At 33.8% G+C, this 14,443-nt stretch overlaps 2 protein-coding genes across 2 annotated transcripts; both read right to left on the reverse strand.

The window, feature by feature from the left end:
* Positions 1–3,114: 3,114 nt before the first annotated feature.
* On the reverse strand, positions 3,115–7,192 carry LOC112784911 (calcium-dependent protein kinase 26). Its single transcript, XM_025828271.3, has 7 exons — positions 6,079–7,192; positions 5,215–5,358; positions 4,971–5,123; positions 4,615–4,730; positions 4,262–4,429; positions 3,889–4,113; positions 3,115–3,422 (listed from the first exon to the last, which is right to left on the reverse strand). Exons 1-7 carry the CDS (start codon positions 6,884–6,886, stop codon positions 3,294–3,296), a joined length of 1,743 nt encoding a protein of 580 aa, XP_025684056.1. The 5' UTR covers positions 6,887–7,192; the 3' UTR covers positions 3,115–3,293.
* A 3,143-nt stretch (positions 7,193–10,335) lies between these two features.
* Positions 10,336–14,370, reverse strand: LOC112783290 (fra a 1-associated protein). The gene is made up of 2 exons (XM_025826179.3): positions 12,451–14,370; positions 10,336–10,945 (listed from the first exon to the last, which is right to left on the reverse strand). Exons 1-2 carry the CDS (start codon positions 12,648–12,650, stop codon positions 10,525–10,527), a joined length of 621 nt encoding a protein of 206 aa, XP_025681964.1. The 5' UTR covers positions 12,651–14,370; the 3' UTR covers positions 10,336–10,524.
* Positions 14,371–14,443: the final 73 nt, after the last annotated feature.

A 14,443-nucleotide genomic window follows, 5' to 3' on the forward strand; every position in this document is an offset into this window, starting at 1 on the left:
CAAATACAAAATAACTTATTTATAAACTATTTTTAATATAAATATTTATTATTTAAGTTCTTTTTTCAAAAAGAACTTAATTAAGCTTTTTACCCAAACTAAACCTTATTCATATATTGTATTCATCGTAACACTACTACCAACATTACTTTCTACCATCACTGCCATTAATTTTTTAATTATAATCTAAATAATTATGAATTATCATCACAATCTCTAATCCAATAATCAAATCAATAATTTTTTATATATAAAAGTTTGAAATAGAGATTTAGAAAAAAAAAAACTTTAACAAAATATAGAGTTATGAAAAAAAAAAAAACAGTAATATTACATATACAAGTCATTTTGACAACCAAGTACAACTAAGTTGGCCCAACTATAGTAAAAACTACTATTAAAATAAAACACGTGACACATGCTCCCGTGCTTCACTAGCGCACAATTAAGAGAGTTTACACTACATGTACAAGCCTTTTTATATTTTCTGTAACACACAAATTTTTGTTGGAGAGCACACAAATTTCAAAGTATAGCACACAAAAACTTGTACATAACACAAACTTATCATATAGCACACAAATTTTTACATATAACACACAAATTTTTGAACCATAGCACACAAATTTTTGCAGCACAAAAATTTAAGTGCTTATTCTTTTATTGAGTTCTTTTACACATTTATTTTTTCTCTCTTTTTTTTTCATGGTATATAAATCAATCACCATTCATTGCAAGTCAATGTTACATTACAGGTTCTATTTTTCAAAACACAAACACATACAAAAAGATGCTCTTGACAAACTTATCGATGTAGCATACAAATTGTTGCACATAGCACACATATTTTCGAAGCACAACGCACAAATTTTTGCTACATCAAAATTTATGTGTATATTCTTTTATTAAGTTCTGTTACACATTTATTTTTTCTCTCTCTTTTTTTTCATGGTGTGTAAACCGATCACCATTTATTGCAAGCCAATGTTACATTACAAGTTCTATTTCCCAAAAAGAAAAAAAAATACACACATAAAAAGGTATTGTTAACACTCTTTTTAAGTATGTCATAATGGCTTATGACTATTAACTCGGATGTGCAGTTCCAACATTTCTTGGTGGTTATGGTTAAGGTCTACCGAGAGTGCGACACGATAATCTCTTAGTGCACCCAACACATTTCCTCTGTGGTCATGGAATGTTGTACTTAGATGCAAGAGGTCCAGATCAGCTTTAAATGTAATGGCTCTTGAAAAGTTCAGTGATCACCTCGTCTTTCTTGCAGTTGTCCATCAACACTACAAATATCATATCACATTACATGTGAAAATCAAACAAAGTGAAATAACACAACCCTTTATTTTCACAGTACACAAATAATTGAAGCTAATAGCTTGATAGCTCACTCTAATTTGGCAGATATCATTAAATAAATTCTGGTTTATCATAGTACACAAATATTTAAACATAGCACACATTTTTGTTCAGCATATAGCACACAAATGCGCACATATGGCACAAAAACAGAATTATAGAATAACACTAATTTTTCAAACAACTCAATTGAAAACTAAGATGATCATAAATAACCATAATCAAGAAAAAACAAAAATATATACAATAGCACACAAATATCGAGTATAGAAAAACAACACAAGTAATCGAAGTTAATAGTCTGGTAGCTCACACTAATTTGTCAGAAATCATTAAACAAATTTTGGTTTATTACAGCACACAAATATTTAAGGATAATACATATTTTTGTTCAACATAGTATACAAATTCAAAACTATAGCACACAAATATTGAACATAGAAAAATAATATAAAAGGCATTCAAACCTTTTCAATTTCACTCAATAAAAAAGATGCATCAAATTCACAAAGAAGAAATTAAATAACAAGTCGTTGAAGAAGAAGAAGAAGAAGCGACGGTAGTGGTGACGGTGGATGACAACGGTGACAGCAGCAGCAACGACGACGATGGTGGTGGTGACAGTGGACGACAACAGTGGTGGTGGTGGTGGTGGTGATGGTGATAGCGGCAACGACAATGATGACGTTGGAGAAGGAGGAGGAGAAGGAGAAGGAGGAGGGCGCGTGACTGAAGTTTAAATTTTTAATAACTTGGTTAACTTGATTAAAGAAAACACTTGGACATCTAGCATTTTTGAAAAGAAAAATACAAGAAGAGTTCAACGGGTGAAGGTAGATTTAGAGGCGAGGCGAGACAACGAAAGCATCGGCACGAGCGACGGAGAAGAGAGGTGGGCCAAGGGCAACGCAGGAAACGACAAGTGAAGAGGGCAACGACGAATGTAGATTTGGAGGCAAGGTGAGGGAGGTGTCGACGCAAGCGAAGGAGGAAGAGAGGCGGCCGAAGATACGACGGTGATGGTGACGACAATAACGTTGAGAAGGAGATGGGAGTGGCGGCGGTAGAGGAAGAGAGAGAGAAGGCGGAAGAGAAGAGGAGAGGCAAACAAAGGAGGGAGGCAGTGGCGACGCCGATAATGGTGGCGGTAATAATGATAGAAGGAGAAAGCAGAGGTAGAAGGGAGATATAAAAGTGGAATGAATTGCAGAAGAAGAGAAAGAGTTACGAGGGTTAGAGTAAAAGATAAAATTAAAATTTTAAAAAATAATTAGATTTGTGTCTTATAAATTGTTTTCAGTATTACAATTTAAAGAAAATATACTAAATACATATATTTTATGTACATCTGTGTATAATCGTGTTTATTAAAATTTTGTATTTCAACAAATAAATGATGTACATTTACTATTGTGTCCATATCTCTGGTGCACACGCACATGAACATGGACACTTTCCTTGAGAGTGAGGAAAATTTAAGATCATGTATAAATATGTGGATTTGGAAAGTTAGCAGCTCTTGTTTTTCCACTTCAAATTGTTTTTGGTTCTAAATAAAATATAACCAAATTTTAGACTTTAATCGTAACTGCTAAATTGCAGCGAAATTCAGATTAGAATTTTTTATTTTTGGTTCTTTGTAGTGATATTTTGTGACATTTAGCACATCTAATTATAAATTAGTGTGCTTGTGTGGCTGAATGAAATACAATTGTCACCAAGTCAAAAACCAAAATCAAATTGCCAAAATCAAATTTTACTCATGATTTGCATTTACATGGTAAATCCCACATGAAAACCTATCAAAATTTTTACAGACTAAGCTTTACAATTGCAGGAGAAATTAAATTCACTGGAGAGTGGTGAATGTTAAATGCTAAGTTAACAAAAGAAAAATAAAAAATGGCCTATTTTTTTTGTCAACATACTGAAAGTGCTTCCCTAAATCCAATTCTAAAACTAGTGCTACCTTTTACACCAGTCTTTCCTAAATCTGTATCTCCTCTCTGCATCATTGCAACAAATTCATTGTAGTCTATTCTGCCATCCTGAAAGAGCACAACATGAACACAACAAAATTGTAAGAGATGAAAGAATTCGAGTTTCAGTATTGCATAAGCATACATTAAGTTTGACATCTAACTTGAAGTATGAAAGCCACATATGACCTAACACATTTCATGAGAATTCAAAATCAGGACAACAGAGGAAACAAGGTTTGGGATGTTGTTTTAAGGAGTACCTATAGTCCAAATCATCACTTAAAATAATGATAAAATGTTCAATTCTAGGTTCAAGATGGATGGATATAAGAAAAGATAAGATTTTGTTAAGAAGTTCCCATAACTAGAATGATATATCTATTTATTCTAATGTCCACCGGTAGTTTATTTCGATTGAAAAAAAGTTCAGTGAAGTTCACCACCATGCATTGTTATCTATTTGCTTAATGCAAGAAAATGGATGAGGATTTATGAGATGCAAAGCTTGAGTTTATGAGTAGAATGTACTGACGTTATTCTGATCAGCTTCTCGGATGATTTCATCCAAGCTGACATCCTCCATGCCAAATTCTTCACAAGCTTGTTGAAGCTCATCTTGAGTGATGTAGCCACTTCCATCTTTATCAAAGTATGAGAAAGCTGTGACCAAATGATCTTCTCTTTTGACTTTGTTTAAATGCATTGTTGCAGCTATGAATTCCCCATACTCAATTGTGCCACTGTTATCAACATCTGCCTGCAATCCAGAAACAAAATTCAGAAAAATGGTTAAATAATACAATACTAAAAACTAAACTCACTTAGAATGTTATCAATCCAAATATTCTGATAGGATAAGATGTTTGACCAACAAAGAAATTGATGAACTGTGAAGTAGTACTTACAGCTTGCATTAGATCGTAAATTTCTGATTCGCTGAGATTAGCACCAAACGTTCTCAGTCCAACCTTGAATTCTTCAAAAGTTATTTGACCACTGTTGTCCGTGTCTATCATCTTGAATATTTCTTTCAATCCTGAAATTTCTTCTTCAGAGAGATTCTCTGCAATAATCTACAGAGAATAACATGGAAAATGTTATACACGAGCACAATTTGACACTTCCATTTGTTAAGGTACTGACAATTGAAATGTTCAACTGTGCAAATAAAATTCAATATTTAACAGTATTAACGGTTATCAATTTATCATTCTCACGGTCATAGGACAGAATTGTAAAAGAGGAAAAACGTAATTACTCTGAGAGCCATTTTCTTGAGCTTGTTCATTGCAGAAAACTGCTTCAGGCGACTCAAAACCGTAGAATCTAAAGGCTTGTCTGGAGCAACTCCATTTTCTTGAATCCAAGGGTGACCTGCACAAAATCGGAACATTCTTTATCATTCATAAGATGGTAGGAAACCTCAATCAGTTAGTTCTCTTCTCACAAGTCAAGAGTGTGACAATACAAATATCTCTTCCAAAATCTTTGCATATATGAAAATCACATGTTAAATGTGATACCTATGCGGGTCAAATGTTTTAGTGCCTAATTAGTAATAGCAGTTCCTGTTTCACTTGTAGTTGTATCTCAATGGGATAAGAGGAAACTTACAAAGAACTTCATGAGCTGTAATCCGTTTTCTTGGATCTCTAACAAGCATGCTCCTCACCAAGTCTTTTGCACTTTCAGAGATACTCGGCCAAGGATCAGAAGAGAAATCAAGATCACCATTCAAAACCTCGTGAAATATCTCTTGCTCTGATTCTGTTATGAAGGAATGAAGTGAAACCAAGTAAATACAAAATGAAGTAAATTGATAGGATCGTCAAGGACAAAGTATCTTAAGAACTCTTACCGCCCCAAAATGGAGGGAATCCACATAAGAGAATGTATAGCATCACACCAGCACTCCAAACATCTGCTTCTGGGCCATAATGCTTGCACAGAACTTCGGGTGCAATATAGTAAGGACTTCCTACCACATCGGTGAATTTGTCTCCTGTTAACAAAGTGTGTTAGTGATAATTGCAAATAACAAAAACGAGTAAAACAATGCAGAAGATTTTAGCAATGGCAAACACAGAACACAAACTAATTATATTTAGCATGCAATGCATCTAGATTCTAGATTAAGAAGAATTTCATTCTTCAGGAATGCTATGCCTGTTTCATGAATCACATATTATTACAACAAATATGATTCACATCATTAGTTAATAAGACACAAAATTATGAGCAATGCTACCAACAAAACTTACTAATTTTTTGTCAACACTTGGCAAACTCTAAACACTAAACTAAATTCTAAACTCTAAATTCTAATAGTATAAAAATAAGGTGTCGTTGGCCAAAGTGTTGGCCCTCTAATATTTCTCTAAAATGATTCCTGCACAAGGGAGTAAACTATAGCTATGTAATTCCTTGCAGCAAACACGAGCTAAATCATCAATAGTATGTGCAAACAGGCATTAGCCTAATCCAGGAAACCCAATATGATCACCACACTAGTAGTAAGTAAAATTACAGTCAGAAAGACCTATTAATCTGTTATTCAGTCAGTGTGGCTTAACAATTTCACTTACAAAGCAAATTGTATTAGAACGGGAAAGCAAAATAACTAGAGATAATAAAAGCTATAAGGTTGTGTTTGGAATAGTTACCAAACACAGGCTAATAGAAGTAGAACAATGGGGAAGAGAAAGGACACATTTGGTAATACCTGGTTTGAAAAAAGCAGACATTCCAAAATCTATTGCCTTGAGGGTGGAATCTTCATGGACATCAACAAAAAGGAAATTTTCTGGCTTAAGGTCACGATGCATAACTCCAAGGGAGTGGCAAGCCTCCACAACACTGAGAATAGTCCTGACAAGCTTCGCCGCCTTCTTTTCCGTGTAATGGCCCCTTTCCACAATCCTATCAAAGAGCTCACCCCCTGCACACAACTCCATGACAACATGAACCGCAATGGCATCCTCGTAAGCCCCTTTGATGGAGACCACATTGGGGCTTCCCGCCAAGTGATGCATTATCTGAATCTCCCTCCTCACATCATCCACATCATCATCTGTAAGCAACTTCACTTTTGCAATGGACTTGCATGCATACTTGATTCCAGTAGCCTTCTCTACACAAAGAAAAGTTGTTCCATATTGTCCATGCCCAAGCTCAGCTCCCAAATGAAAGTACTCTTTAATGTGGCCGGTTTGTCTCGGCAGAACCGAGTCTGCTCGAAGCCCTGCACTTGCAGACCTCTTAGTACTTTGAAGTTTTGCTTTTGGTGTCTCTTCTGGTCTAACTACTACTTGCCTAGATTGCTGCTTATCCTCCTCTTGTTTGTAATAGTGTTGATGATGAGCATCAATCTTGATGGGCTGTGGAGCATTTTGTTGAACAGGTTGTGTGCATGAAGGAGGTTCTAGGATTGTGGTTGTTGGATTAGACCACCAGAATGGAGTGGAAGCAACATAGGAGAAGGAGAATAGTCCTTCCTTGGAATCTCTGGATCCAACACAATTGTTTCCCATTTCTGATAAGCATGTAAGAGAGCTAATTCTCTTTCAAGTATTGTGCAGTACAATGCTGAGAACAAGGAAAGAAGCAAGGTTTTTGAAGTGGGGAGAGAGAGAGAGAGAGAGAGAGAGAGAGGAAGGTTTCATTGGGCGACAGAGTCCAATGGAGCAAAATTGTGTGTGGAAGAGTCTCCATGAATATATTAAATTTTTTTTATTATTAATATGTGTGTGAATATGGAAAAGGTCGTGTTTAACTGTTTATGAAATGAAATTGGCAAGAAAGCAGAGAAGAAGAGAAGAAGAGGGAGAGAGTGCGAGTTACCGGTATTTTCTGTTAAGGAATGCTTCAAAACGCGTGCACTTGATCCAACGGCATTCAGGCAGTTCAGGGAGCTGACGTGGACGCTGGAGATTTCATTAAAATAGTCGCACTGGTCATGCGTAATTTGTGACTTTTGTGAAGGAGGCTTGCTGTATCCTGCCAAGCCGCCGTCCCTCGCCTGTTACTCTTTATTTTCATTACTCTCTTATTTTATGCTATGTACTTATTCAAAAATAATGTGTAGGGGTGTTATGGTCCGGCCTGACTTGATTAGAAGATTTGGTCCGGTTCTGAATTTTTCAGGGACTAATTTGGTGTGATTTTACCGGGTTTAGTGGGAAAGGGTAGACCTTATCATTATTTTCAGTTGGATCCGAGTCATAGTTCAGGTCACCCGAATTCAGTTCGGTGGTCCGATCATCATACACAATTAACATTTTGTGTTATTAGTGATAAATGATGGTTATTTTTATGTGGAATTTAAGTATTGTAAACCTTAATATTTTGTGTTATTAGTCATTATAAAACTATAAATTAATGTTTTATATTTAAAATGCATAAAATTTTAGACTAATACATAATATTATGTTATTTGTATTGATTTAAATATTTGGTATTATTAGACAATATTAATATTGATTGTGGTTATGCTTTAATTTTAAGAAAGGGTTGGTTCTTATTATATTTTTCTAAGTGAATTTTACCATGTCAAATAATGATTGGAGTCTTGAAAATTTGAATATTTTCACATGCTAACTTACAAGAAGGTAATGTTAATGACCCGATTTTCATCCAGTTTTTATCCGGTATAATCGTGACCCGAAAGTGTGTAAGTTTCATAGAGTTTAGGGCCGGGTTCGAATCTAACAAATAGACCCAGTATATATTTCGATCCAAATATGGATCACATTAAACCCGATTTCACCCGACCCATGAACACTCCTAATAATGTGTGTATCAAAATTCAGTTACCAAAGTAATTATTATGCATATACCTACATGTGTTATTTTATATAGCTAATTTGAGAGTTTTAGCTTGATTATTTTTTATTGTATTGTCATTTGTTATAATAATTTAGACGAATAACTCTATATGATTAGTAATAATTTGTATTTATATTTATCAAAATTTATACACATAAATTAATACCATTTATATTTATATTTTTTAAAATTTATTTATTAAAAATAATTTAATATTTGTATTGGTTAAATTAGAACACAAATACTAAAAATTACAGGACGAGAATTTCTCATTTAGGAGTAGGAAGACTTTTATAGTTCTACTTTACTAATACATTGGTAACTTAATACTTCAATATTTTATTTTAAAAATTTTAACGCCAAGTCCTAATGAAATTGTCAAATCCGCATAAACGATTAGCTGTAAGGAGAAGAGATCATTATCTAAGACGATTTTTTTTTTCTTTCATACTTATTTTAGTATTTTACAGACAACATATGTTAAGTGAAATTTGTTAATTCCTTACTAGCTTTCTCCTACCTTCCCTATCTTTTAATTATTTATTCGCTACAATTTTGGTTCTTTCTCCAGAAAAAAATTTGGTAATAAAAAAGTTTCAGTCATAATTAGTCAAAATTTTTTATAATATACTTCATTTATATCATTTAATAACAATTTTATTTTTTAGTCTACTCTTTTATCATTCTACGTATCATATTCTTATCAATTCTATTTATTATTAATATTAATTATAATATCATATTCCTTATTATTAGATATTCTTATAATCAATACTTAATATTTCCTTTTATAATTTGATTTTTATATTTAAGAATATAATAAAAATTAATAATAATTAATAACAGTTATGATTTATCATTGTAATTGATTCTTGTTCTGCTCCTTCGCCTAATAGAGATATGATAATATCACATAAATTCAATAGTTACTTGTAAAATAATTTATTAAATATTTAGTTTCTTCTAGTTACGCATTTATGTGCAAATGAGAAATGTCATCTGTGTGTCTCAGAATCTAGGATGTTTTAAACTTTTGTTTCTAAATTACAAAAGGTTAAACCACCAACCATAATCCTATTAATACCAGTGAGTTATGTCCTTCTAGAACCCTTTGTTTAGTTATAATTGGCCTACTTCGTTCCATCCCTAGCAGTCAGAAAGAGTGAACTTCGTGGAAGTATGTTTGAGAAGAGAAGTATTCAAATTCAAACCTACCCCACCCGTGTATATACATTTTTAAGGATAACTATTATTTAACGTCAAATAATATTATCTAATTTTTTTGGTGACCAAATATCATAAAGCTGGACTATAGAAGTGTCTCTCTACCCCAATTTCATTCCTCTAAACTTTAGCTTGATCACTAACATTCAATTTGATCAATTAAAATATATAATAATAAACTTGACAAATCCATATCGTAGGTTAACATATTTAATTAAGTTGAAAACTTATGCATTCATTAGTGAACCGTTCAGCACTGGCAGATGCAAGTTGATATCAAAACAACCTCAATACTTGTCAACATGTTCTATTGTTATTTAAGTGTATCTTGATCTTGATAAGCCGAATGAATGAGCCAACACGCTTTGTAATTTTGTATCATATATGTGGATATCGTTTCTAAAGTATGTATCTAGAAATGAAAATGAAAAAAAAAATTCACTAACTTAACAAGTGCTCTTGAATTATTCAATAGTTAAGCCATTAACAATCAGAATTAACAGAAAAAACTATATTCTAAAAAAAGGTATGATTACCCTGGGGAAAATGTGGTTTAGGGGATAAGAGAAAAGATAGGTAGTTGTGCCGCACTAAATTACAGCGAATTAATTAATACACAGAACGTGCGTTTCCTTTGCGGATCAAAGCAATCGATTTCGACCCACCAAGAAGTTGAATCTTAGAAAGGTGCAAGTCCACTAACAGGTCAAGAGTCAAACCACTTCATCATATTATCATTGGCACGTGCGCAACATTCATAATCCACTCGTTTTTAGGTGCCATGATTTAATCCAGGAATGCACTACTATACTAAATAGAACAGCTTTCACGTTATGACAATCCTAAGGTGTATTTTCTAATGTTTAACTAATGAAAAATTCAAAGAACAATAGAGGCTAGAGCTCTTTGAATGCATCCACTAAGAACATGGTTGAAAAGTGAATTGCTTAGCCATTCGCATTGCCAGTAACCAATATTGAATGCGAAAAGGGGAAGCCTACTCGTCCTCTTGTTAGTATTATTAATGGAAAGACACAGGATTTCAAAATCTAATACAGAACCATATATATATGTATCCAGAGCATTTCAATGTAAGGTGGAATGGCTTCACTCTAGTGCTTTAAACGTCTTTAGCCATTGCAGCAAAATCAGTTTCCGTCGATTCCTTATCCTTGGGTTTAGCGTGAGCTTCTTGCCCGTGATTATGCTCTTCAATAGGTATGCCTCGTCTATAAGATGATGAAGATGACGACTCTCCATCAAATATGCCTGGAGTGTTAGCAAACACATCAAATAAACCGTTCTTCATTTCTTCAGCTGCTCCAAAGAAACGACTGAGACCCCCAAAGATGCTTCGTTCCATGTCTTCGATACCACCAAAGATGCTTCGTTCCATGTGTTCAATATCGCTTCGCAGCCCAGGGAAGTCAAACACACCACTGACACCACGGTCTGAAGAAGCAAACCGACCTCCTCTTAGAACCTCATCTGTGACATCCTCTTCGGTATATTCTTTGTTTGATTGCACCACTTCAACAGGCCTGACAAATTGGAAAGAAGAAGTGAGATAAAAATTAACCAGCCAGGTTGTCAAGAGTCAGTAACAAGAACCTAATGCCAGAAAATACCAATCAATCTATGAAGCATGAAACTGTGAAATGCTGTTCATAAAACAATTCAATGTAAATGGAACAACTCTAGAAGCTTGTGCAGAAGTAAATGATCAAAAACTAAGTTTGATCTATACTCTATTGGTAAGCACTGTCCATGCTTCAAGGGTAAACTCTCTGGAGCAACTAGACCAAAGGTGAACCAAATTAGCACAGCTTTATAATTCATGTTCTGTATCATCAAATATCATCCATCGATGGGTGTATAGTAACAAGGCCAAATGTGGTTCTCGTGCATGAACTGAATTGCTTTAGATGCTGTCATGCCAAACAACATCCACAGGGTAATAGACGTCAACAACTTCATCTATATAGACCAAGTTTGAGAGAAGGCTCTTCACAAGTTCACTTTTCAGATATATATATCAATTGCTGGACCACCAAGTCATGAAACAAATCCCAAATATAAGATTCACATAAATACTAATTTTCCCAAGAGGAAGATGCAAACCACGATTCGAGAAATTTTGCGAGTCACTTAGGTGATTTGAATTGTGAAGGACTGAATCAACTTGGATCACACAATTCAAGCTTCCAAATATGAGATTCAATAACCATACTGCAGATTATATCTTAGAAAGATAATATTTAAAAAAAAAGACTTTTTAAAGCTAATCCTAACCCGTGCTTACTGTAGTTATCCACTTCTGAAACATTCATAACAGTGTACTATAACACAGAATGTTGTGTCAGATAGCTGTCTAGCCCCAAGGGCAGATATTTGAAAAGAAAAAAGATTGAGAAAATGGATGATGCATAACAAAGGCCTACTTATAAGTTTTTATAATGAACATTCTTGCTGTAATGTGATCATAAACACGTATCAGCAAGAAAAGGAAGGAATCCAATATTCAAGCCTAGTTGCAAGAAAACCCACGCCCTCAAATACATGGCCCCTTTTGAACTCTGCTAGGGTAGAGCTAAAGTTTTTCTGATTGCAATTTAATCAATTTTCATCAAACTGAGACAACTATATATCTAAACAAAATTTTTCTCTCAACTATTTCGAATTCCAAATATTAATTTTAAAACATTCATGAAATTAGCAAATGGAACGGGAAAAGAAATCCAGGAAGTGTATCTAACTCCTAAGAATAAAATGCAACTAACTTGACAATATTCATAGCAATAGCATATAACCTGCAGCAGTACCTGTTTAATACCTAATCAATTCATAAATCATAGAGCAATGGCACCTTGTTATAGCTTACTTAAAGTACCTCCAAATGAATCTATCTACACCAAGATTTCAGCTCTTACACCATTTCTTTTTAACAAGAAATAACAATAATAAACAGAAAACGAAAACCTAAATAGAGGCAAGCTAGGAGCTAAATTAGGATAACAAGAGATGGAAAAGGGGTAAAATCGCTTACTTTCCGACGCAATCCCTGAAAAGCTCTTCGGTTTTCTCGCACTTTTTGATGAACTTTCCCGGCTCTACCTCTTCAGTTTTGCACTGCGATCTCACGATTCTACGGGTGGAGCATTGCTCGCCGACGGCCACGGAACTGCTGCTGTTGGCGTTTACGTTGCCGTTGTCGCCGTCGTCGTCGTCCCTCCAGACCCATCCCATTTTTCTCTGTCGAACACTTCAGATTACAGATAGAATGAGAAGGTTCGTCGCATCTCTGGTTTGTGGCACTGTGTTGAAGACGGGGTTCACGGATTTTATTGGTGTGTCGTTGGGGCGGTTTCTTTCTCTGCAAGCACATGTGTCCACGTGTATTCTAGTTCTGGAAGCTGCCATAGCTTAGGCCTTAGTGGGTTGTATTCCTTTTTTTTTTTTCCGCAAAAATTGAAAGAAAATAAAGATTAAAGACGCTCATGTTATGGAAAGTTTTCAAATATGTTAGCCCTTAGCTGCACAAATTCTTTATAAATAATGCTGTACATCTAAGTTTTTTTGTTAATTTAATTTAATTAAGTTGATTTAATATAATAAAAATTAATTATGACTAACACTATTTTAAATTTTATTATTTAATTTAGTTAGACTTTAATTCATAAAAAAAATTTAGATATATAGTATTACTCATTTTTTATATATTTTTTAAATTTGGTATTAAAAATAGGATTTAACTAAGACACATGATAAAATTATTATTAGTAAAAAATTTTTAAATCTTTTTATTAATAAATACATTGAAAATTTATAATTTTTTATTTTTAACAAAAACTATTAATTTATAAACTTAACATGTGCTTTCAAAACACAAAATAGATAAATTCTTAAAAATAATAAATAAGAAATAAGTAATATTTGTTTCGAAGTGTTTATCCAAATTGTTTGTAGAAATTGGATCTGAGTTGATAGAGGTTCAAACTCTTAAAAGTTAAAATGTTCATCTGATGAGCAAATATTTTGAGTCAGAAGATTACCTTCTCTTTTTGGTAGAGCAGCAGAGTTCTTATTTCAGAATTCAGATGCAGTTCGTTATTTTAAACATTAAAATTATATTTTTATTTTAAAAACATTAACACTCCTTGTGCTTAAATTAATTTGCTACTAGTTGAGTAGAGAGCAAATTATTTATCTGTTTTAAAATTAAAGCAAGCCAGAAATTAGCGTCTTGCAGAGTTACAACAAGAAGTCAACAAGCAATGCCATTCTGAATAGTTCTCTTAAAGAGACGAGAAGAAATGGAATTCATACTCGATCTCTTAGGCTAAAGCACCAATTGCCTGCACCTACAAGATCATGGAAACCACATGCCTAATTTGGTTACCTTGAAACTTCAGCTCTTCTCTTAGCTTGTTCTCTATATCATTTCTTACTTCCTTATACACAGGTCAATGCAAGTAGGATTTGTTTAAAAAAAAACAATCCTTATTTATACTCAATTGTATCACATTATGCCGAATGTGTTGTAAGAATGAAGAAACAGACACACACCTGCTCAAGGATTGTCCCTGGGCTCAGCTTTTCTGATTAAAATGTTGCAAATGTCTTGACTAGTCACCAAAAGTTTTGATTAAAAAATGGTTACAGATGCATGTTGCTCCCTTTAATGCAAAATGCTCTATTAGAATAATTGTGTGATAAGGGAGATAATGACACAGCTCAAGTTCCGAGTTAAAGCACTACACTATGGACTTCACATATTAAAGCTCTAACCATAGAAGCACCAAGCTCACATGATTCATGATTCATGAGAAGTTTACAACAGTGTAATCTCCTTGGATTTTGGGGACGTATAGCCAATCTAGATTGAATTGACTAAGGTGGAGATAGCGTCACCAATTTTCTATCATAGCAGAAGGTTAAAAAAACAAGTATTAAAAATAAATAAAAAATGGAATGATCCCAAGCCTTCCATATGATCTCTTTCTATGTGAAACAAGCACCGTGCCTCTCTCTATACAGGT

This window comes from Arachis hypogaea, chromosome 20, assembly GCF_003086295.3.
Source record: "Arachis hypogaea cultivar Tifrunner chromosome 20, arahy.Tifrunner.gnm2.J5K5, whole genome shotgun sequence".
NCBI lineage: Eukaryota > Viridiplantae > Streptophyta > Magnoliopsida > Fabales > Fabaceae > Arachis > Arachis hypogaea.

Coding starts and splice junctions, on each gene's coding strand:
- LOC112783290 (XM_025826179.3), bottom strand. CDS start 12,650: ATGGGATGGGTCTGGAGGGACGACGACGACGGCGACAACGGCAACGTA. Junction 10,946..12,450: donor TTCAGGGATTGCGTCGGAAA/GTAAGCGATTTT, acceptor CCAATTTGTCAG/GCCTGTTGAAGTGGTGCAAT.
- LOC112784911 (XM_025828271.3), bottom strand. CDS start 6,886: ATGGGAAACAATTGTGTTGGATCCAGAGATTCCAAGGAAGGACTATTC. Junction 5,359..6,078: donor GTCTGCTTTTTTCAAACCAG/GTATTACCAAAT, acceptor CTTTGTTAACAG/GAGACAAATTCACCGATGTG. Junction 3,423..3,888: donor GAGAAGCTGATCAGAATAAC/GTCAGTACATTC, acceptor GTGCTCTTTCAG/GATGGCAGAATAGACTACAA.